Source organism: Nicotiana tabacum, chromosome 12 (genome assembly GCF_000715075.1).
Source record: "Nicotiana tabacum cultivar K326 chromosome 12, ASM71507v2, whole genome shotgun sequence".
NCBI lineage: Eukaryota > Viridiplantae > Streptophyta > Magnoliopsida > Solanales > Solanaceae > Nicotiana > Nicotiana tabacum.
In genome coordinates this window covers 128,645,352-128,670,687 of record NC_134091.1, presented here as the reverse complement: position 1 = coordinate 128,670,687, position 25,336 = coordinate 128,645,352, and the positions used below count along the sequence as shown (strand labels likewise).

Here is a 25,336-nt window from a genome sequence, read left to right as displayed (position 1 = left end):
ATTCAGTGCCTGTAGTTCGGGAGTTCTCCGATGTATTTTCTTCAGATCTTCCAGGTATGCCACATGATCGTGATATTGATTTTTGTATTGATTTGGCTCCAAATACCCAGCCTATATCTATCCCACCGTATAGCATGGCTCCGAAAGAATTGAAAGAACAGTTTGAAGAGTTACTAGCCAAAAGGGTCAGACCGAGTGTATCGCCTTGGGGTGCACCGATATTATTTGTGAAGAATAAAGATGGAACAATGCGAATGTATATTGATTATCGTCAATTGAACAAAGTCACTATTAAGAACAAGTACCCATCGCCGCGTATTGATGACCTATTTGACCAGTTGCAAGGTGCTAGGGTGTTCTCTAAGATCGACTTGAGGTCGGGGTATCATCAGTTGAAGATTCGGGATTCGGATGTTCCGAAGACTGCTTTCCAGACTAGATATGGTCATTATGAGTTACTGGTGATGTCCTTCGATTTGACTAACGCCCCGACATCGTTTATGGATTTGATGAACAGGGTATTCATGCCACATATTGATTCGTTTGTCATTGTCTTCATTGATGACATCTTGATATACTCGCGCAGTAAGGAGGAGCACGAGCAGCATATGAGAGTGGTGCTTCAGACACTACGGGAACAAAAGCTATACGCTAAACTCTCCAAATGTGAGTTCTGGCTAGAGTCTGTAGCATTTTTAGGGCATATTGTATCGAGCGAGGGTATTAAGGTTGATCCCAAAAGGATTGAGGCAGTTCAGAATTGCCATCGTCCCACTTCGGCGACTAAGATCAGGATTTTCCTAGGTTTAACAGGTTATTATCGTTGGTTCGTGGAAGGTTTTTCATCTATTGCAGCACCTTTGACTAAATTAACCTAGAAGGGTACTCCGTTCCGATGGTCCGATGATTGTGAGGTGAGCTTTCAGAAGCTCAAGGCATCATTGACTACAACACTAGTGTTAGTGTTACCCCCCGGTTAGGGGATGTATACAATGTATTGTGACGTTTCACGCGTTGGCTTGGGTTGTGTATTAATGTAGGAAGGGCGAGTTATTGCATATGCTTCACGCCAGCTGAAGCCCCATGAGAAGAATTATTCGGTGCATGATTTGGAGTTAGCTTCAATTGTTCACGTTCTTAAGATTTGAAGGCATTATCTTTATGGGGTGTATTGTGAAGTTTACACTGATCATCGCAGTTTGCAGCATTTGTTCAAGCCGAGGGACCTAAATTTGAGGCAGCGCAGATGGCTGGAGTTACTGAAATATTGTGATATTACTATCCTATATCATCCGGGCAAAGCAAATGTGGTTGCAGACGCCTTAAGTAGAAAGGCGGAGAGTATGAGTAGTTTGGCTTTCATTTCAACAGAGGAGAGGCCATTAGCTTTGGATATTCAGTCCTTGGCCAACAGACTTGTGCGGCTGGATATTTCAGAGCCCAGTCGAGTTTTTACATGCGTTGTAGCTCAGTCTTCACTATTTGAACAGATCAAGGCTCACCAGTATGATGATCCACACTTAATGGTTCTTCGAGAAACGGTACTATGGGGTGGTGCCAAGGAAGTTACTATTGGAGCAGATAGTGTTCTGCGACTCCAGGATCATCTATGTGTTCCTAATGTGGATGGACTGAGGAAAAAGATCCTAGATGAGGCACATAATTCTCAGTATTCTATTCATCCAGGTGCTATGAAGATGTATCGCGGCTTGAGGCAGCATTATTGGTGGAGACGAATGAAAAAGGACATAGTTGAGTATGTAGCTAGGTGTCTAAATTTCCAGCAAGTTAAATATGAGCACCAGAGGCCAGGTGGCCTACTTCAGCAGATGACTATACTGGAGTGTAAATGGGAACACATCACTATGGACTTTGTAGTTGGGTTGCCGCGGACCTTGCGGAAGTTTGATGTAGTTTGGGTCATTGTTGATAGGTTGACCAAGTCAGCACTCTTTATTCTGGTTGTGACTACGTATACCTCAGAGAGGTTGGCCCAGATTTATATTCAGGAGATAGTTCGGTTGCACGGTGTGCCAAATTTTATCATATCAGATAGAGGCCATCAGTTTACTTCACATTTCTGGAGAGCAGTACAAAGTGAATTGGGGACCCGTGTAGAGCTCAGCACAGACTTTCATCCGTAGACCGATGGGTAGTCAGAGCGGACAATTCAGATTTTGGAGGATATGCTCAGGGCATGTGCGATTGACTTTGGAGGCTAGTGGGATCGTTTCTTGCCTTTGTCCAAGTTTGCTTATAATAACAGTTACCAATCCAGCATCGAGATGGCTCCATTTGAGGCTTTATATGGTCGGCGATGTCGTTCGCCCATCGGATTGTTTGAGCCCGGTGAGGCTAAGTTATATGGTACTGATTTGGTGAAGGACTCTTTGGAAAAGGTAAAGTTGATTTAGGAGTGACTTCGTACAGCACAGTCCAGACAGAAGAGTTACGCGGATCAGAAAGCGCGTGACTTATCTTTTATGGTAGGTGAAAAAGTTCTCTTGAAAGTTTCGTTGATGAAAGGAATCATGAGATTTGGGAAAAAGGGTCAAGTTGAGCCCAAGGTTTATATGCCCATTTGAGGTGTTGAGACGAGTAGGGGAGGTTGCTTATGAGCTTACACTGCCTCCCAGTTTATCAGGAGTTCATCCGGTTTTCCATGTATCTATGGTTCGAAAGTATCATGCCGACCTATCACATGTGTTAGACTTCAGCACAGTTCAACTAGATAATAGTTTGGGCTATGAAGAAGAACCAGTTGCCATTGTTGATAAACAGGTTCGCCAGTTAAGGTCCAAGAGAATTTCTGCAGTAAAAGTTCAATAGAGGGGCCAACCAGTCGAGGAAGTGACTTGGGAGGCCGAGGAAAACATGCATAGCAGATATCCACACTTATTCAGCACTCCAGGTACAATTCTAAACTCGTTCGAGGACGAACGTTTGTTTAAGAGGTGGAGAATGTAATGACCCAACCGGTTATTTTGATTTTTAGAACTCCATTTTCCTAAATAAAACTCCATGTATGTGCTTTTATTAATTTATGACTTGCGGGGATGGTTGGTTCGGGATTTGAAAGTGTTCGGGTTGAAATCAGAACACTTGGTTCCTTAAGTTGGCCTTAAAAATACTAAGTTGACTTCGGTCAACATTTTGAGAAAAATGACCCCGGAATCGGGATTTGACGGTTCCAATAGCTCCGTATGGTAATTTTGGACTTAGGAGCGTGTTCGAAATTTTATTTGGAAGTCCGTAGTTAAATTAGGCTTGAAATGGCTAAAACAAGAATTTATGTTTGGAAGTTTGACCGGGGAGTTGACTTTTTGATATCGGGGTCAGAATCCAGTTTCAAAATTTTTTATAGCTCCGTTATGTCATTTATGACTTATTTGCAGAGGTCAATCGGAATTGATTTGATAGGTTTCGGTACCAAATGTAGAAGTTGGAAATTTTAAGTTTCATTAAGCTTGAATTGGAGGATGATTCGTGGTTTTAGCATTATTTGATGTGATTTGAGGGTTCGACTAAGTTCGTATGATATTTTGGGACTTGTTGGTATATTTGGTTGAGATCCCTAGGGGCTCGGGTGAGTTTTGGACGGCTAACAGAGCATTTTTGGCCTTTGGGAGATAACTGATAGCTAATGGTATTTTCTTCTTATTTTCCTTATACGCGATCGCGTAAGTTCGTCTGTGATCTCGTAGGGTAATTTGAGCAGAGGTGACTTTGTTCTACGCGATCGCGTGAATGAGGTTGCGATCGCGTAGGCTTAATTTGGGCAGTTGGAAATTTATTCTATGCGATCGCGTGGGCACGTCCGCGATTGCGTAGGTTAGGCGAGCTGTGTTATGCGAACGCATAGCTAAGGCCGCATTCGCAAAGAGGAACGGAGAGAGGATCTGGGCCGCGTGCTTAATGCTTCGCGATCGCGTGAGGAGGTTCGCGATCGCGTAGGTTTACGGAGTCAGTGTTTCGCGATCGCGTGGGACTTTCTGCGATCACGTAGAGTTAATTTTGGGCAGTGTTGAAATTGTTCTTCGCGATCGCGTGAAGAAGTTCGCAATCGCGTAGAAGAAATCACTGGGCAGAGAGTTTAAGTTATGAAAATGGGACTTCATCCCATTTTTTATTTTTACCGATTTGGAGCTCGGATTGAGGCGATTTTTGGGAAATTTTAAGAGAAAATAACGGGGTAAGTGTTCTTAACTCAATATTCGTTAAATTACCCGAATCCATTATTGTTTTTATCATTTAATTGGAGAATTAAGTTGGAAAAGTTTGGAAAACTCTCTTGGTTAGATTTGAGAATTTGAGGGCCGAATTGTTATCGGAATTTAGTAATTTTGGTATGGATAGACTCGTGATTGAGTGTGCGTTCATATTTCGTAACTTTCGCCGGATTCCAAGGCGTGGGCCCCACGGACGATTTTTGAGTTAATTTTGGATTTCTTTTTGAAAAATGTAGTATTTTCTTATGAAATTGATTCCTATAATTTTTAGTAATTGTATCGAATTATTTTGGCTAGATTCGAGCCATAAAGAGTTGGATAATCGAGGAAAAGGCATATTAGTGGATTAAATTGGAGCAAGTTGAGGTAAGTCTCTTATCTAATCTTGTGAGGGGAAAATTACCCCATAGGTGATTAAATTAATAATTATTTCTAATTGTGGAGGTTACGTACGCACGAGGTGACGAGAGTCCGTACGTAGCTACTATCTATGCTAAAGTCCGGGTAGTTTAGGACTCAAAGCATGAATTATGTGTGTAAATTGTATTCTTTATTTAATTAAATTATTTATAATATATTATGAATTGTTAGGGAAAGATAGTAAAAGATGAAAATCTTATATGCTTAATTTTCTGCTTAAATTAATTAATTGTTAAAAAAAATTATTCATCCTCTCGAATTAACCTTATAATAAATACACTCTCATTCCGGAGGTAATAAAAAAATGTCCTCCTTTCTTGTGGAGCAGGTCGAACGCCTCGGCACTATAGATACATCTATGGATCCCGCCGCACGTCCCTCGGCAGTGTACACGATACTCTGGATCGGGCCGTACGACCTTGGCAGAAATCGTGTCTAATAATAATAATTACACGATACCTTGATATTTTAAATTGCAGTTTGTGAATTTAATTAATAAATTGGAAATTGTTGCATTCGAAGGAGTTTAATTGTTTATGTTTGTTAAATAAAATTATTGTTAACTCTATGAATCGTGTTGATTTAAATATTCTAGTTTTATTTCAATTATTATTATTGACCCACAGTGAGTGTCAAAGTCGGCCATCTTCTCTCTACCTCTTCAAGATTAGGCTTGATACTTACTGGGTACACGTTGTTTATGTACTCATGCTACACTTGTTGCACTTTTTGTGCAGGACCTGAGACAGGTGCTATCGTTGGACCTATCGGCGCGCGCCCCGCGTTATCCGGAGGCTTAGTGGTGAGTTGCTTTCTGAGCCATTCTGCAGCAACTAGTGTGCCTCTTTTTAAAATTTTATTCTGTCTATTTCATTCCAGACAATATTTATAATTTTTGTATAATCTACTAGATGCTCATACACTTGTGACACCACTTCTTGACACACACACACACTAGTGGAATGTTTGGATTTAAATTCTGTTCTTGGTTATTTTAATTTACTAAATCTTTTCATATTGTCTAAATTCCTGCAAGTAAGAAGAGTTTAATTACTCGGTTAATTTTAAAAGAATTGAATATGGGTTTAAATTACTGGTTGGCTTGCCTAGTTGTAGTATTGGGCGCCATCATGGCCTATAGGTAAAATTGGGTCGTGACATGAACAAAAATACCCTTAAAATCTGAAAAAATTTCAGCATAATATGATTGAGTTCGAATTTTTTACATATGAGATTCTAGCATAATGTGCTGAAATTTCATAATGTATTAGAGTTCCAACATAATATGATGAGTTTATACGCATGAACTCCATAATACAACATATTATGTTGGAAATTTTCGTGTGCTCGAATTCCAGCATTCTAGCTTACCGAGGACATGACTCTCGATAAAAAGGTGTGGGATCGAAAATTAGGATGGTAGGTTGATAAACATTCTAGAGTTTTGCCTTGTCTTACCAGTAGTAGTACTATTTTAAGCTCAAATGAGATTGTTTAATTCTGTTAAATTTTAGGTGAGCAATTATTATGTAAACAAAATAAAATAAAGAAGAAACATTTTGCTTGGTCGTTTATCCCAATTCGTAATTAAATTGTAAGTGCTCTAAGTAGTCTATGGGATTGGTCTACTGGCTATTAATTTTATTCATCGATTAATAATTTTCTTAGATATAAATATTATTGTAGATTTTAAAACATAATTAAATATATAATTACAAAAATATTTAATAATAGCAAAGAAAAAGAGAAAAAAGAGTGATTGACAAAAGTTATTTATTCTAACACTTCGACAAACATAAAGTACAAAAGTTCGAATATTTATCATTTAAAAATATATTTTCGTGTGGATAAAAGTTGTTATAAGTAAATATTTAATATATGGTTTTAAATATTTTTAAGGAATAATTAAGTATTTGAATTAACTAATTAGAAAAATAATCCAATTTTATTCTTCCCAAATTTATCATATAGGTAAAATAATTTTTCAAGTTTACACAATCTTAGAAGACAAAAATTATTTATCATAAAAAGATATTGACGATGAAAGAAATCAGAAAATAAAATAAATTCAGTTATAGTTCTAAGAATTAAATTGGTTAAAATATAAACTTAAAGAAATGAGAATGAAATAATAGAAGACAAAATCTATTCCTAAAGATACATCGGGTGATACATAATTTAACATATTTGTATCTCATATTATAAGATAAGTATAATTATAAAATAATATACAATTAATTAAATTTCATCATCTTTGCATAGTCAGAAGATATTGAATTCAACTATTGTGTCAATGTGATAACATTTACTTTCATCATTTATACAAATATTATAGTTTATTTTAACATCAATGTATATAGTTTTAATTGAATGACGCTACACACGTGCAATGCAGGTACATTAAAACTAATAAGCTAAAAAACATAAGTTGGGGTGACCAAGTTACGATATATGACGGATTTTAGCTTATAAAAGTAATTTGAATGTTTAACGAAAACAAACTAAACTAAGCTAGTTTAACCGGCTCCTAACCTTGACCAAACACCCTTTTAGATGAAAATTATAGTAACTATTTCCTCGGATAAATGTGGACCTTTTCCCTACACTTTATCATCCTAAGTTTCGTATTCGATACTCAAAGACCAGAGTCCTTTGGAGAGGTGAAAACCAAATTCTCCTCCTAAATCACATCATTCAATTTATCATACTGTTATCAATCCAAATGGGGACCTACTTTTGGATTTCGTTTTTCACAACTCTCATCCAATTAATGGCTACTGTAAAACCCCAGCAGCTAATCGAGTCGCAATTGAATCTCCCTAGCTGTCCTGGACCCGACCCGACACTTAACTACCGGCCGGTCATCGGAATTGTTAGTCATCCCGGCGACGGCGCTTCGGGGCGGCTCAATAACGGCACTGATGTCTCCTACATCGCAGCTTCTTACGTCAAGTTTGCTGAAATGGCTGGTGCTAGAGTTATTCCTCTTATTTATACTGAGCCTCCTGAAATTCTCAATCAAGTAAATAACTTTTTTTCCTTCCTTTAGTTCAGCTTTACTTCGTATTTTTGGAAAATCAGATTTTATCAATGAGTACGTTATTACGTTAATTAAAACGTGCTTTTTATGACAGCTTAAACTTCGAGTCTCATCACCCCACCCAACTATCAAAAAGAAATGATAAATGTATATTTTTAGCTGCTCCAAAAAATAATAGCCGATAAAATGCATATCTTTTGTATACATATGCTTGTATATATGTGCGTATTTTATATATATATATATATATATATATATATATATATATAAAATATACATATTTTATATACTCTTTGGCTAATGGATGCAATTAGCTTCATTTTTCCCTAAAGAATGTCCACGTGCTTGGCCCAAGAACAAGGCCTACACGTGAGGGCGTGTAATACTTAATTAAGTAAATAATAATGTTAACAACTTAAGCTTTTAGATGAGATGGTTAGTATTACACATAGGCATCTGGTATTAAATGGGTATGAATAGAGGGAATTGGTACTGATTAGCGCAAAACACAACACAAAATTATTGTTCGCTAGTCAAAGATAGTATAGTTTAATTATCTTCTCCACAACGATTGGATTTAAACACTGTTCGAATAATCTCTAGTTAATTACTATCCAGGAAATTAACACTTGACTTTATGATTATCCATTACGATTAACTACTAAAAATTAAGTGATTAACAGTTGATCACAAAAGACAACAAACGAGCAACAAAGAAATATCAATGAGACAAATAAGGGTAATTGACTAGACAGGTACAAGATAATTGACTCGGGATACAATTCTTGAGTTAGTTCACTCTATAATATTGTTGATTCTCACGAATTCAATAATTGACTCGGGATGGGTTGCTCTGATGGTAAGCACCCTCCACTTCCAACCAAGAGGTTGTGAGTTCGAGTCACCCCAAGAGCAAGGTGGGGAGTTCTTGGAGGGAAGGATGCCGAGGGTCATTTGGAAACAGCCTCTCTACCCCATGGTAGGGGTAAGGTCTGCGTACACACTACCCTCCCCAGACCCCACTAGTGGGATTATACTGGGTTGTTGTTGTTGTTCTCTCACGAATTCAATAGATAATCAGATTACACTTGAAGTTAATGTTCCTCTTCCGATTAAACGTTAAATTCAGTAATTAATCCAATTGAAGTACGGTAAACAATTGCAACCAATAAAATGATGGTTATGATATAAAGGGTAACTACTCACAAAAATTTCCCTATTTTCTAGATTGATTAACAATTCAAGAGGCTCTTTCGATTACCTATTTGAATCACGAATTTAAACTAGAGCATAAGATGTAAAGAAATTCAATATCAAGCCCCTCTTTCGATTAAGCAAAATAAGAAATAACTTCACAATACGAATTAAAACTCCATCAATTAATTCCAACAATGATCAAGAATCGAATCCCTATCAAGTTATCAAAACACCGTATCTGTCAACACCCTAATGGAAATTACTTTATAGCAATGGAAAAAGTATCTCAGTAAGATTTAAAAACATAAAAAACATCAATGCTAATGGTTCGATACAAACTCCCGTATTGCACCGATCGTTGGTTGAAATCTTGACGAATTCTTGTGTCTTCTTGCCTTAGTTGCTTCTCCAATCTTTCGTAGGTCAAAAGTCCCTTCAAAAAAGTATTTTTGGTGTATTTATACCCTCTAGGAACGGGTCCGGACGAAACTACCCTTTCCTAGCCGAAACAGGAAATAACTCTAAGAAACTTGTACAAGCGCGCTTGTGAGGATATTCAGAGAGTTCAATTCTGACAGGTAGCCACTTTTACACAGCCGTGACGCGCCATGCGGCGCCCCATGCAGCGCGACAGTGTTGTTTTCTTAGAATAAATCGTTTCTTCCACTTTTTGACCTCTGGACTTGGTCCTCGACCCTCGAACGTGATCCCGACTTAATATTTTTGCGCTTTTACTCAGACTTCAAAGCTCTAACTTGTTCGATTTAGCTCCAAATTAACTTTTTAACTCGGAATCACTTTCCGCAAGGCATAAAACACGTAAATAAGTGTAATTCACCATCATTTAAGCTCAAACACATGTAAAATGCAGCAATTAGAATGCAAACTATGGCTAAAACACGGGTTTCTAGGCTACCATCAGGTATTGAGGATTTGTATAGGTGATCATAACAAGCTTGGGATTTAGGAGTAGTTGATTGATTGACTCATTGGTCCTTTTCATAAGTCTACTTTTAAATTACTCCCTCCTTTTCAATTTATATGGCTTAGTTTGACAAGACACGGAGTTTAAGAAAGAAAGTACTCGCTCTGTTTCATTTTGTTTGGCACTATTTCCTTATTAGCTTGTTCCAAAAGAATGATACATTCTTATATTTACTTCATGAGAAGCTTCTATAGCTATATAAACGTTATGACATGTTTAAGATCGCAAGTTCCAAGAGTCTTATAACCACATAAATGTTATGGTATATTCAAGACTACAAGTTTTAAAAGTCTTTCCTTTCTTTCTTAAATTTCTTGTCGAGCGAAATTATGACAAACAAAGTGATGGAGGGCGTAAGACTTTTGAAACTTGTGGTCTTAAATATGCCATAATATTTGTGTGGTTATAAGACTTTTGAAACTTGTGGTCTTAAATATGCCATATCATTTGTGTGACTATAAAAGCTTGTCATTGAGAGTAAAATGCGGAGCTCAAGTTAAATTGCTTCCAAATTTAGAAAAAGTTATTCTTTTTTTGGAACGGACTAATAAAGAGATAGTATCATTCTCTTTGTAAAGGAGGGAGTAAAGGAAGTTGCAGCCAAGTAAAAATACTCTAACTATGACGAACCGTTTGAACATCTGCATCTAGTATGAAATGGGTCTGAATGGAGGGAAATGGTCTTAAATATGCCATAACATTTGTGTGGTTATAAGACTTTTGAAACTTGTGGTCTTAAATATGCCATATCATTTGTGTGACTATAAAAGCCTGTTATTGAGAGTAAAATGCGGAGTTCAAGTTAAATTGCTTCCATATTTAGAAAATATTGAACGGACTAATAAAAAAATAGTGTCATTCTCTTTGGAAAGGAGGGAGCAAAGGAAGTTGCAACCAAGTAAAAATACTCTATCTATGATGAACCATTTGAACATCTGCATCTAGTATGAATTGGGTCTGAATGGATACAAAGGATTCATGGAGTTGACTTAACTAGTTTGAGTTGAGCTGTAGTATATTGGTTGACTGATTGATCTTTCAAGAGTTAGCAGATTAATTAGGAGGATTGTAACCAACGTAAATACAGTCTTAACTACGGTGAATAAACAAAGATCCTTATAGCTGATTCAACTAGTTTGGGCTGAGACACAGTTGAATGTTTGACAGATTGGTCTTTCACAAGTTTACAGATAATAAGGAGGGTTGCAGCTAACTAAAAACAGTTTAACTATGATGAATCATCTAAACATCAGTATTTAGTATGAAATGTGTCTGAATGGAGGGAGTGGATACAGGAGATTCATATAGCCGATCCCAAGAAGTATGAGATTGAGCCATAGTTGATTGATCGACTGATTGGTCTTTTCACAAGTTCCCAAAACCACTTAGTTCCTTATTTTAGCTTCAGTTGCTGCTCCTTTGATGTGTATGTAAATTGCAAGATTGCCTTCGGTTTCTTCCATTTTTTCACCTTTACAAGTGTTTTATTGTGTGTATTTAAGTGCTGGTTGTATATATATTAGCATGAAGATGTCTCGTAGACTACTGTGCTATCATAAAGACTTGAAAATGCATGTTATAATCTGTCATTTTGGCATTTGCAGTTTGACAAATTAATTGCATATCTTCATGCAGAAACTTAATCTAGTCAATGGCGTTATCTTCACTGGAGGACGGGTCAAGGATGGTCTCTACTTTGAGGTTGTCAAAGGAATATTCCAGGTGACTCTCTCCTATTGGTACACTTGCGTCTAGTCATGCTACCACTGCTGCATTTTTCTGCACGTGTAAAATCCCCTGCATGTGATTGGGGAACCAGCATGGAATCTGGAAAATAATCTTGGCATGAACAAATTCCCTATTTTATACTTTGAATAGGATATCTTCCCTTTTTGTTTGTTTGTTTGTTTGTTTAGTTTAGTTTAATGCCAAAACATATTCTGCTAATAATCATCTTCTGAAGAGTTGTTTTTTTGTTTAAGCATGTCCGAAGTTGTTTGTCATCAACAATTGATGAAAATGATTTCCTGATATTGCAGAAAGTCTTGGAGAAGAATGATGCGGGTGAGCATTTCCCTCTTCTTGCCATCTGCTTGGGTTTTGAACTTTTAACAATGATCATCTCCAAGGTAATGAAGGTCTACGGGAAGATAGAGATGGTTTAACTTTATCAGAAGGCACTTAAATTGAGAAGTCTGAACTGTTTAACTCAACATAATTGGTGGCATTGACACTTGTGATAGTATTTGGACAAGCAAACAAACTCTAATGAGGAATACGATTTCTATGGGAAGTAAGGAAGAGTTCTACTATACATGTCGGATAATTTTTAACCTCCTAGTACTTGTGGCTTTCTTAAGATCCAGAAACTCAAATATGTATGAACAGGTTATGAAAATGCTTTATTTTTGTTGTACGTATGCAAGTTTATCCAATAAAATATAGTAGTATTTTTGGGTAAGACTCCATGGCAGGCTTGCAGTAAACTATAGAAAACTGTATTGGATAATACCTTGATGAGGAATCAATTTGTTAATTCGGATTAGATCAGTAATCAATATTGAATTATATATTGTAGTTGGTTGGATGTTTTATTTTCTTTTCTTTCTGGTTTTATTTTGTCTAATGAGGTCTAATTTATTTTTATAAAAGCCTAATATCACAATTGATATTTTACTTAACTGTACTTAAATATAATCTCATGCCTTACTGATATTGTGTAATTACTTCTGAACCTAAATTGCACAGTACTTGACATCTAAGCTAGTATATTTTTCTAAAGCAACCATGACCAAAATACAATATGTGAGAGATAAATTCCCGCTTTCTTAAATAGTGTTGTGGATTTGTATTCCCCCGTTACTGTGCATGAACCAAACAGCTCATCTCAATACTTTACTCGAGTTTTGTTTTCATGGGTTGATTTTAAGAGGTTTCTTTGGCTGTAATAGGACAATAACATTCTTGAGGAATTCAGTGCAGCAAATCAAGCCTCTACAGTACAATTCATGGAAAATATAAAATTGGAAAGAACAGTTTTTGGAAGGTATAAATTTTTCTCTAAAATTCTTTCATGTTCTCTATTATTCTATTTTGCCCTTCTCTTTTTCCCTCTTTCCTCCATTTTTATCCCACTTGGGAAAATCTCAGTTACCCTTATTCTAAAGGCTTTAGTGGCTAAATCTTTAATAGGTGCCTGATTGATAGGAAACAAGACAAATAGTGTGTATATTTCAAACTTTTAAAACTATAAGGGTTTGTATTGTCCTTTGTCTTTTGCTATGGTAGTAATTACTAATTATCAGATAAAACAAACATGCGGTTATTTAAAGCAACCAAGATTGAAACCTGGCATTTCAGTCTGATCTGCAAGAAGTGTCCATTGTTCTTTCCCTATGTTTCTCCAATGGTTACAAAGCAAACAATTGATGGTGGTTGTAAGACTGATTCCCTAGTGGTATTCAAACTGGTCTGATATGCGTGTGAATAATTACTGCTATTTATTAAAAAGCACTATAGATTAACAAGAAATTGCCCTTAATCATACTGCATACTAAGACACACGTATGGGGTACTTATCCATAACCAAGTCCATGTAGCGCAGGTTATGAGCACTGTGGGGATGGCATTGTTTTTCTATTGTTCTGCCTGCAGTTTGGCAGCTACTGCCTGTAAGATATTTTATGTTTATATTGAATGAACTGTCACAACTCTCATTTGCAAATAACTAAAGCAATCTATGTAGTCATTCATGTAAATTATACGTTAATAGTTTCTTAACAACTATGTCAAAATGCAGTTTTATAATATGTGAAGAGATCTATGGTAATTCTAATTTTGATGATAGACAATTGGCTATCAACTGTTTCCTGCAGGTTCCCCCCTGTGTTGATAAAGAAGATGAGTACAGATTGCCTTGTGATGCAAAATCATCATGTACGCTTCACATGATAGGTTTCTTTTTTCCTTTTGTCACACTGCCATTTTTGTAATTTGTTTGCGATCAGTAAGAGATTTACCTTCTCTCTCTCTCTCTCTCTCTCTCTCTCTCTTTGCCTTGTGATGCAAAATCATCATGTACGCTTCACATGATAGGTTTCTTTTTTCCTTTTGTCACACTGCCATTTTTGTAATTTGTTTGCGATCAGTAAGAGATTTACCTTCTCTCTCTCTCTCTCTCTCTCTCTCTCTCTCTCTCTCTCTCTCTCTCTTTGTTTTCCTTAGTGGAGTAGATAATTTGTTATCAGTACAAAATTTAACTCTCTCTCTCTCTCTCTCTCTCTCTCTGTGTGTCTTCATCACTGGAGATTGTGATCACTTCAAGATAATACTCGTACTTCCTGTGATCATGATTGCTCCAGAATGGTTCTCTATACTAGAAGTGTCACAAATACTTGTTTCCCTTTTAATGTCTAATCGGCTTGTATCTGTTCTGAAAAGTTTGGAAATGCTAAGATTCCTGTACTGATTTCAAAATCAATAGTCATTTTGTTATCAACTGACCTACCTTGGGATTACCGCCATATCTCTGTTATTACCTGCAGAATTTATTCAAGCTGCTGTCGCTCTACTACAGTTTCTTGGGGCAACATTATTTATATTCGTAACGAATATTTGGCATCATTAGTTAACTTAAAGATGAACTTGACTTTGTTTCTAACTATGTCAGACAAGTTCTTTTTCCTGATGATATGTTGGCAGTGTACTCATAAGGCCAGCAAACTACCCTTATGATTGTCTTCTAAACTTAAGAACCTTATTGGTAGATTAACTTTTATATCAAATCATGCTCCCAGTTATTAGTGAAGACAGCATAAAAGCCTATGTAGAGATGTGATGGAGGAGAGATAATTAGTGATCACAGCATAAAGCCTATGCAGAGGTGTAATGGAGGAGAGATAATTAGTTGATCACAGCATAAAAGCTTAAGATGATTGATTCATGTTGATCTTAGAATGGATTCTACTTATGTTAGATATTCCATTTGGCTTTCAGTTTTTATCTGTATTTTCTTGGAACTTTACTTGTCACTTTTTGAATGCTGCAATGAGGCTGAAAGTTGTTTTTTAATGCTACAGTTTGGCATATCACCAGAAAGGCTTCAAGCAAATAAAGATTTATGTAGTTTTTTCAGGATATTGACAACTAGTACAGATAAAAAGAACAAGGTACAAGATGTATTCTATTCCTTTACCCCCTTTGGTTTATCTATGAGATTATCACCAAATGATATGGAATGTAGTGTAGATTCTACTTGAGCTTTTTTGTTTCTGATTTGCTAATAACTGATTCAGGTCTATGTCTCCACTGCTCAAGCACGACGCTATCCCGTAACTGCTCTCCAGTGGCACCCTGAGGTACTGTCTTTGGATACTGTTGGCTGATCTATTTTGCTATCTGAAACAAACCGGATTTTACTGTTGTCTGAAAGACAGGAAATTGTTGTTAGATCTGACAACATGTCAGGTAGCATATATTAATGTCCTGGAGTTCGGTACCCTTTTTTCTGTGTGGCTTTCATGTTATCCTTATTAAATATCTTATCACAGTTTTGTAGCTGCTCTGCAGGGTAGGAGACAAGCATGATTTAAGCTGCATTTTTTTATATCTGAAATGGCATTACTAACAATGTTTCATAATCAAAACTATGCGGTCTAATCACCATACTAATTATTACATGACTTATAAGGTTCTCTTAAATGAGAAGTAGTGATAAGATTTTTTACAAGCATGCATAGCTATTTCCTGGAGGGTATAGTTGAACATAATATAAAAAATTCAAACTCCTTGACACCATTTTCATCTGAAGTTTTGAAATTTAACTGCATTAGTTCCTTATGTCATTGCAGAAAAATGTTTTTGAATGGCGCTCATCACAGATTCCACATACCGAGGATGCAATTCAAGTAACTCAACATGTTGCCAACTATTTCGTCAGGTGTTGACCTTTTTTCCTCAGTTTTCTTGTCCCCTTTTTATGTGTATTTTGGGGGGGGGGGGGGGCTGGATTTTTTTCAGGCGCAGCACACAATAAGGAGGCAGGAAATTCTTTCTAACTTTTTTCAACAACAACGACCTAGTAAATCCCACACGTGGGGTCTTAGGAGGATAGTGTGTACGCATACCTTAATCCTACCCCGAGGGGGTAGAGATGCTGTTTCCGATAGACCCTCAGCTCAAGAAGACGAAAAGAGACAAAACATCATAGACCTAAAACTCTGCACTTTTTTCATTTTTGGAAAATAATTTGGAATATTGACTTATTTAATAACTGAAATTGCAATTGATGTTGCATAAAGCTAAAGCTTTTCTTAGGAGAAGTTATAGGTGATTCATCCTATATTGTGCTAGTTTTATGTTGTTAGCTAAGTAGGTAAAGTGCAGATTTTTAGGCATGATCATTTCTTCAATGTAGATATATGACTTCACAGGTTGTTTGAAATATAACAAATGACTTTAGTTCTTATTTAGGTGCAAGCTATAATGTTTTCTTACTCTTCACTCTTCAGTGATGATTGCTCTACTTTTGCATAACATGATTAAAGAAAAGCATAAGAACTAACCCATTTACATATAGCCAGAATTAGCAGCTCATATCTAATTCTTTCCCACTCTTTCTGCTGTGGAATGTGAACCAAAGTGATTCCAGAACCTTTCAATTTCTGATTACTGCTGCGCTTCTAGTGTGTCTTGTTTTAATTCATTTGTTTATTTTCTTCGCAAAATTGCAGTGAAGCAAGAAAATCTTCTAACAAGCCAGCGCCTAGCAAATTGCTTGACAACCTCATCTACAATTATAGTCCCTCTTTTGCTGGGAAAGCTGGGTAAGCTGTTGAGATTCTTGAGAATTAGAATGATGGAATTCAAGAACTTAATTCACATTCTCTCATGCTGTAGGGGTAGTTTTGACGAGGTCTACCTCTTCTCTCCGCGTCCCGCCTTGAGCTCTCTGTAGATGCCAGTGAACTGCTAAAGCATTGAATGTTCTAAGCTTATACATGAGAAAGATGCCATGCGAATGTTGTTCATGGTTCGGTTTGGTCTTCAATCTCCAGTTATCCAGCAACTCCGACAAGCGAATCTTTATACCACTTGTATGATGATTGTTTGCTTATAATTCCGCTGCCCAAATAGGTTCCAAACATGGCTGGTTTTTTTTTTTTTAACCCTTCCCTACTTAGGAAGATCTATATTATTTTCACACTTACCCTCCAGCGTGACTCGAACCCAGGACCTAGTGGTCGTGGGTGGAGGTGCTTTTACCAATTGAGCAAGCCTCACTTGTCCAAACATGGCTGATTCAATGTTGTTTTTCTCGTGCAGTTGTTTGGTATGTCACCAGAAAGATTTCAAGCACACAGTTATGTATTTCACGGCTTGTTTGCATATATGACAAGATATGAAAAGAATTATTTTTCATTTTATGTGGCACTATTTCCTTATTTTCTAGAAGTACTAACTTAATAATTAGATTATTTAGTTGATGATTAGCGTAATTTCTCATATTAAAACTTTATTTAAGGTTTATAACCTAGTGGTACTGTTAAGCCATATAATAAATGTGAGCTCAATTTTCACTATGTTCTTTCCCTTTACCTTCCTGTGTAATAGAGGAGGATTTTTTTTTTTTTAAATAGAAACTTAATTTTGTCCTTGTAAACTTAAAATGCCACAATTCGAATCGAAACACTAAGATCTAATACAGTAACTTGTTCCCATGGGTGTGTTTCTTATGAAGGAAAACATATTTCAGGAAATAATTTTGAGAAAATAAGTTTTTTTTTTTTTTTTCAAACACCAAAAGATATTCACTAAAAGGGAAATAATGACTTTCTTTGTTTATGTTTTTCTACATTTATTATCCATTTGAAGTAGTTTCTAAATACTAGTGAATACTAGTTACTGAGATAAAATTTCTTCTGAAAAATATTTTCCATCACTCCAAATATATATGTTTGAATTTTGCATATTCAAAAAAGGAAAAAAAGAAAAAAGAAAAAGAAAAACAGTTTTGTAATTTTCTAGTAGACTATCTCAAAGCACGTGAAGCGCACGTGAGTTCCCTACCCCCTTGGTCCCAGAGAAATAGATACTCTCCCATATAAAACCCCAAAAGTCCTTTACAATGGCGGGAAATCGATTGCTATTTGCGTGGGAAATTCGTATTCTCTTTCTTCTCCGTCAGATTTGACCCGACCCGTATCTGACATACCCGAAAATGGCGAATGACATGGAAACCCTAGGCATCCTCGATGAGATTCAAGCTCTTGTATCAGACAAACTTCAAGTGGTAAACTCTTCCGCTTGTTTGAATATATTCCCTTGTTGACTATTAAATTATCATTACGGTAATTTAGAATAAATGTTTCTATTGTTATATTTCTAATTTTCTATAATAATTTACTTATTGAAGGTGATTTATTTATTCTATCAGCTCCTTACTTTTGCTAATATCACTAAAATTATTTATAAAGTGCCTTTTTTTAATTGATTTATGAAACTTAGTTGTTTTAGAAAGTTTTATGCTTGCTAATTTTGGAAAAAAGAAGCTACCCCTGTCCCGTTTTATGTGACAGTGTCTGGCTAGGCATGAAGTTTAAGAAAGAAATAATTTTGAAACTTGTGACCTAAAACAAGCCATGGATTCATTTGTACAGCTGAGAAGTTTAAAGTTAATTTTTTTAAAATATAAAAGTGTGTCATTTTTTGGGACAACCTAAAGAGGAAAGTGCGCCGCATAAAATGGATTAGAGGGAGTACTTCTCATTAATGAGAAAGCACATATTTTTTGATTCATAAAGCTATCTATTTGCATTAGTTGCATAATTTTAGAGGGTAAGAGGGCAGTTCTTAATACTTCACTTTCCCCTTGTTTTTGCTATGTGTTTTGGGGGGGGGGGTACGTCCAGGGTGATGCATACACACACAACAAATGAATGAGGAACAATCCAGGAGCTATAGCTTGAGGAAGATGGAAGCTAGATCATGAATTCGAGAATTCTAGCTGAAAAAGCTAGAGAGTTTAGAGAGGAGAGAGAAGTTGTATTTCATTTGATGAATCCCAAATGTACCTTTTACCACTGTGTATATATACAGATTGAAGTAAAATGGAATCAATTACAAGATGAATCACTAGCATCTCAACTAGAATAGTAACTAACTAACAAACTGACTTCACAAATTCAGTTACAACCCTAACTATCTTCGACAAACTGATCTAGCTTAGCAATGCTCTAACCACGTCTGCCAGCTCAGCATCTCTGCATCTTCTGCTTCATCTTAGCTGCTGCATCGTCTAGGATTGCATCAGCGGGGTTGGGGGCAGATGTCACTTTAGGTACATGAATTGAAGATCATTACATAGTATGGACACTCGAGTTTCTTTTAACTACGTCTTTGTTCTTTTCCTTTGGTGAAACGGAAATGCAGATTAAATATGCAGAAGTTATTCTAGATAGAAGTTCTTCTGTCAGCCGTCAAAGTAAAAGTTCCATGTCTAGTAACAAGAATTTCTAGTTCGCCAAAGACTTGGTTTTTTGTTTCTGTTATCCCTTTGACTAACTTATACTCTAATTCTGCATTCTGCTTATAATAGCAATGACTAGTTACCCAAGCAAAGTCACAGGACTTCATTTTGGGGGAGGGGGGAAGGTAACCATTTAAACTTCTATATTTGTTGGGATGCAGGTTTCATACAAGTGGCTGAGTCGTAATTTTCTGGTGTCATCAGATTCTGCAAAGAGGTAAGCTTTTAATGAATTCTCCAGTAAGGTATGTTTTGGTTTGTCCATCCTGTAATGCTAAGGCTAGTTGCTTGTTTACAACAGGTTGCTTCAGGAATTTGTCGAAAAGCAGGGAAATGATTTTGAGGTGGTCTACAGCTTGTCTGGCTGGTTGAAAACTAGCCCTTCAACCTACCATATAAGACTTGTCTCTGCTCCTAACCTCGCAGGTTGGATGTCCTTTTAAATGTCACTTCGTAATGAAAAGAATTTGTTTGACCGGGCATAAGCTCTATACATTTTGCATTGGAGCGAGCTGAACCCTGGGGAAATCCTCTTTTTTATTATTATTATTATTATTATTATTATTATTATTATTATTATTATTATTATTATTATTATTATTTTCATTTTTTACCAAGTTAGCACCTTAGTTGGAACCATATGGAGAATGTTCCTGATATATAAACTTCAAAACTTTCTCAAGCCAAGATTGGGGGCTGATAGCTGAACAAAATTCCCGTTAGTTGCCTCATAACCTCATTGTTTTGTTATATGTCTGAAGACTGATAGGTATCTTCTTGATGCCACTTCTCTTTTTCATATTAGAATTATCAGTTAGTTATTTTAGGTAAAAAAAAAAAAGGTTTTCTCCATAGGAGAACATAGCTCTCGTAATATTACATACAAGTCTAAGATTTCTCTTCTATTATTACCGGGTTCTTAAGTTTGCTTTGACTGTTTAGCAGTGAAAGAATGCTACACATTCAGAAGCTTGGTACTTGGTTCAGCTCATACTAATGACAATATCTGCATTCTGATACATCTAGAGCCCCAAAAGTGAAACAAGCTTTAAAGTGGGGCTTTATTGGTGTGGTTGGAGATTCTGTTCAGATCTAGCTAGTAGTTTTGGGTCTGTTGATCCTGCAAGAAATTAATAGCAAAGATAAAGAATTTGAGACTATAAGTTTGTCGTTGGTCACACGGAACGATGATAGATCGATGCCCTTGATCCAATTCATTATTTCCAGTTTCATGACATCAAAACCGGTTGGGTATATCAATCAATTCTGAATGAAGAATGCATTAAGTGGATTCTTTCTTACATAAGTTGTTTGCAGCTTTCTTATCCACACCCACTTATGAGAAGTTGACCTTTGGCTGATTAAAGCTAGCATGTTAGAATTGTTGTTTTACCTTTGCTTTAAGCTTTTCTGAGTGTGTCATTTTGATGGAGATATGCTGGAAGTAAAGTTTTATATCTTCCTACTTGTTATTCATACGCTTTGGTTTCTGTGGCAAGTTGTTGCAACTATTATCAAAGCTAAACTGGCTAATTTCTATGCAGAAGCCAAGAAAGAATTTTCGGACGATTGCTCAGTTCAGGTCTATAGTGTGCAAGCTTGCATCCCAAAGGATCCAGTGGCCCTCTGGAATGCTGAATTTGTGCAGGCCGAAGAGCTCTTCAGGCTGCCCCTCTCAGTTGATAATTGTTTGCTTGATAATAGGTATAAGACTTATATTTCAGAGTCTTCAAATCTAAACCATTATCATTGCTTTGGAGTGGACATTATTTTTCACACCCTTGATATGCAAATCATTAAGAATTTTGACAAGTATTCATTATTTCAACAAGGTGGTTAGGCAATCCATATTATGATATGCACATGTGGTGGGTGGTGTTGATTCCCTTTCTAATGGTCACTAGTATTGCAGGTTTTGTGGAGTTTCAAATCCTTTCGTCAAGCGCAATGGTGGAGGAACAATTCCAAGCACTACCACTGTTCCTCAAGTGAAAAGTGCAGCATTAGGACTTCGTAAAAGTAACTCTACTGCCCTAGCGCAACCTGATCAGAAAAAGGTTCAACTACCAAGTCCTAGCGCCAGTTTGCCATCTTCGCATGTGGTTGATACCAAAAGTGAGAGTCGTGGCACATCAGGTCCTGGACAGGGTAGTAAGCTTGCTGCAGAAAAAGACAAAGTTGCTCAACTGCCGGCTGCTAAGAAGGCAGTTCAGTCTGACAAAAGTTCTGCTAAAAATGGCGGGGCATTGGCTAATATGTGGGGTCGTGTATCCACAAAGCCAAAAGCCGACAGTGTTGCAGCTGCTACCAGTGATGCCACACCAAATCCTGCTGGTTTGTCCCTTTGGCTGTTTGGTCGCTTGTCATTGAAGTTGGTATTATGTTTTGTTCTGGTCCTTGACTGACCACTTCTTTCCTTTGGAACAAATGTTTACTTAGGTAATGCGGCTCAAATATGTACTCCGGAAGGAGTAGAAGATAGGGTCAGCGATGATGATGATCAACAAGTCAGCATCAGGAGAACATCAAATGGTGAGGGAAATAGAAAGAGGAGGGTAATTTTTGATTTTTCGGATGAAGAAGATGAATTCAAGGATGCCGTCAACCTAGCATCACCTGATCCTCCAAAGCAGAAATCGATTTTAGGATCAAAACAAAGTCCTAGTACTCTAGAACTGGAAAAGCAGGAAGTCAAGAAGGCAAAGGAGGCTGGCACCAAGAATCATGAACGAGAAAGAGAACCTTTACCTACCAGCGAATCGGAGAAGTCTAAGTTGTCCTCTTCAGAGATGATTTCAGAACATGCCAGTCTTAAGAATGCAACTATAAAGGATGAAATGGCAGATGCTGCTCCAGTTTCCCCTAAAAGGAGAAAAGTATTGAAGACACGAATTGACGAACGTGGAAGAGAAGGTATGAGTTATGATGAAATTCAATTGTCTAAATTAAGTATAACTATTTGAAACTTGGGTTAGGGTCATGCAATGGAGGGAAGGAGGTTAAAAGTGAAAGTCGAACTTTCCTCACTATACATGTGTTACCCTATGATCTAAGATAATTAAAAATTAAAGGCATCTAATAATGCATTTCTATTATTCTTCATCGAAAACTTTATGTGTAGTCATGACCCCTTCGATTGCTGCTTTTCAGGCCCTCTAGAGCAGTCTTAAGAAAGCTCCTAGTGAATAAAAGATCATTTCTTAATGAGCAAAGTAGTTAACTCATCCAAGAAGATTGCACTGATATTTTGTCAGATCCTGTTCCATCATTGAAGGATTTTTATTTTTGAGTTGATATTCTCTTATTCATGATATGCATGTTCATTTCCTTTCACCTAGATATGATGATCTCTCTACTAATTTCTTTACTCAAGAGTAGCCAAATTCTGTGCCTTAATATGCTAATATAATCTCCTAAATGATTTTCGTCTCTGCGCTAATTCATTTGCTTACCCTTTCCAGTGACCGAGGTTGTTTGGGAGGGTGAAGATGGAGAAACAAATGCTGACAGTAATACAATGAAGAAAGCTGACAACAAACCAGTTAAAAGTACTGGTGACAGGTGAACACATTCATGTTCAATCATTTTACGGATGTCGCTATAGTACACATGGTTGCTCTTATGTGGCTTTCCAAGTCCTAATATGTTAAAAGAAATGACATTAACAACATTTAATGTCCATGTTAGAGAGGCTTGTAGAGCGTTGAAGCTAATTAGACAAACATACAAAAGCGTTCCTGCATTTTTTTCCAGTAAGATGATGTTGAGTCATGGTTACTGTCACCTTTCATGTACAAATGTTGAACAAGTGTTACATCTATTTTGTGGCCTAAGAATCAGCCAAGCTATGTGTGAAATGGGTATGAAAGAATTCCATATATTTTCGAGTAACTTGGCTAAAGGTTTGAATCAACATTTAAAGTTCTTAGTACTTATTTCATTGTACTTTTACATTATGAGCTCAAAATTTAATATTTAGTGAAATTTTAGTTGTTTTGGTGCGCGCACACACATACATACGTAGTACATTATTGGGTGCAGTTGAACACATAGAAACAGCCTCTATGTTTTATGATAGACTGTCAGTTCGTTAACGTGCAATCTTTCAGTCGCACTTATTACCTTTTTTCCCCATTTTTGAGCCTTTTCTAATCATCCTCTTTTTTGCTTCCTTTCTGGTTGTTAGCAGTCTTCTAATATTACTTTGTAAACTGTTATACTGTGTATTTACCTAACTTATGGTTCATTTCAGACCACCCATGGCTAAGAAGTCTCCCGCACTGGCAAGTACTGCACCTACGCGTCAAGCAGGTAAAGAAGGAAACAAAAAAACAGGAAATAAGGATCCTAAGCAAGGGAATATTCTATCATTTTTTAAGAAGGCTTAGAGATTCAATTTTCAGAAGTTACCGTTTTAGGTTAGCCAGTTGTTCTTCGAAATTTGGATTGGTTCGTCTATGCATGGCTTTTATTCAGTTACAGTTTGGATCTCTTTCTTGTACGTATTGCCTGTTTCTGCATGACTTGTGACACTTCACTGTCTGTAATATTTACACTTATAGTAATCGAAAAGTGGCGTCTCCTTCTTCCGTTATACATTCTGTATACAAAGACATAGCATTTCTTGTGTAAACTAAGAGGTGATTTTCTCAGTTACAGTATTCTCAACACGTACTGATGTCAAGTGAAGTTTAATAGTGATAACTCGACAGGACAGGGACCTGCCCATCTCCACGCAGGTTCATATTAGTTATAATAGAGACGGAATTAGAATTTCAAGATCTTGGGTTCGGGATTCTAGCCTTTTTTTATTATTGGGTTCTTAAGTAAGAATTTGTACTTATTCAATATATTTCTTAAGACAAATATAAGGTTTTCACTAAGGAATTTTTACATTCCTATACACTATTTGAAACTTTGTTACCTTCCCTATTCAAGTTTCAATTTAATTACATCCTATATATAAATTTACCAATTATATACGCTTTATGAATTAAATGGGTATCCCTTTATATTAGGAATCAATTATTTCTTATTCTCTCTCCCTCCTGCGCTCTCTCTCTCCCTCCGTCTCTCTCTCTCTCTCTCTCTCTCTCTCTCTCTCTCTCTCTCTCTCTCCTGCGCTCTCTCTCTCTCTCTCTCTACGTCTCTCTCTATCTTTTAATCCTTAATTCTAGTAATGTAGAGCAAATGAAAAGAGAGCAGCAATTCCACCATTGTCAGCCATTAAAAAGTTTTGAAGCTTTGAATTTGAATTTGAGTTTTCAAAAAATATTATTTGTTTGAATTGGGTCTTGTTGCAAACAATTGAGAATTCTCTCTACGTCTCTCTCTATCTCTCAATCCCTAATTCCAGTAGTGTAAAGCAAAGGAAAAGAGAGCAGCAATTCCACCATTGACAGCCATTAAAAAACTTTGAAGCTTTGAATTCGAATTTGGGTTTTCAAAAATCATTATTTGTTTGGATTTGGTGTTGTTGCAAACAATTAGGAATATTATTTGGAGTTTATATCTCAATTTTGAGGGTGTTTTGGTGAAGATTAGACTTGATTTTGGCTGAATTTCAGATTGAAACTCGAATAAGAAGAAGAAGAAGAAGAAGAAGAAGAAGAAGAAGAAGAAGAAGAAGAAGAAGAAGAAGAAGAAGAAGAAGACGACGACATGACATATATTGAAACTCGAAGAAGAAGAAGAAGAAGAAGAAGAAGAAGAAGAAGAAGAAGAAGAAGAAGAAGAAGAAGAAGACGACATGACATATATATATTGTATGAAAGTTGAACAATATTGTATAAAAATTATATTTAAGTTGTATGATATTGTAGTTGTATATAACTGAGTAGAAATAATGTATGAAAATTTTAGATAAGTTGTAGATAAGTTGTATAATATATAATTAGTTGTATGAAATTTGTTTTTACTATGTATAAATCAGATACAAA

General features: G+C 36.4%; 2 protein-coding genes across 4 annotated transcripts; both read left to right on the top strand.

The window, feature by feature from the left end:
- Window positions 1–7,371: 7,371 nt before the first annotated feature.
- Window positions 7,372–16,825, top strand: LOC107828474 (gamma-glutamyl hydrolase 2-like; the record flags this gene model as incomplete). The annotated part of the gene is given in 10 exon segments (NM_001326204.1): window positions 7,372–7,671; window positions 11,507–11,593; window positions 11,911–12,000; window positions 12,823–12,917; window positions 13,747–13,807; window positions 14,950–15,039; window positions 15,166–15,228; window positions 15,721–15,809; window positions 16,603–16,695; window positions 16,769–16,825. Coding segments are annotated over 10 exon segments (1,025 nt in total), but the record flags the coding sequence as incomplete, so codon positions are not given.
- A 663-nt stretch (window positions 16,826–17,488) lies between these two features.
- On the top strand, window positions 17,489–25,054 carry LOC107792496 (uncharacterized). Of its 3 annotated transcripts, XM_075227084.1 has the most exons (9): window positions 17,489–18,161; window positions 19,559–19,614; window positions 19,699–19,823; window positions 20,942–21,101; window positions 21,310–21,731; window positions 21,837–22,310; window positions 22,859–22,958; window positions 23,650–23,708; window positions 24,965–25,054. In XM_075227084.1, the coding sequence occupies exons 1-9, from the start codon at window positions 18,090–18,092 to the stop codon at window positions 24,967–24,969; spliced, it is 1,473 nt and encodes a 490-aa protein (XP_075083185.1). In that variant the 5' UTR covers window positions 17,489–18,089; the 3' UTR covers window positions 24,970–25,054. The 3 variants fall into 3 exon arrangements, with proteins under 3 accessions (XP_075083185.1, XP_075083183.1, XP_075083184.1); XM_075227082.1 differs by lacking the exon at window positions 24,965–25,054 and having other exon boundaries at window positions 23,650–23,991; XM_075227083.1 differs by lacking the exon at window positions 24,965–25,054 and having other exon boundaries at window positions 17,974–18,161; window positions 20,945–21,101; window positions 23,650–23,991.
- Window positions 25,055–25,336: the final 282 nt, after the last annotated feature.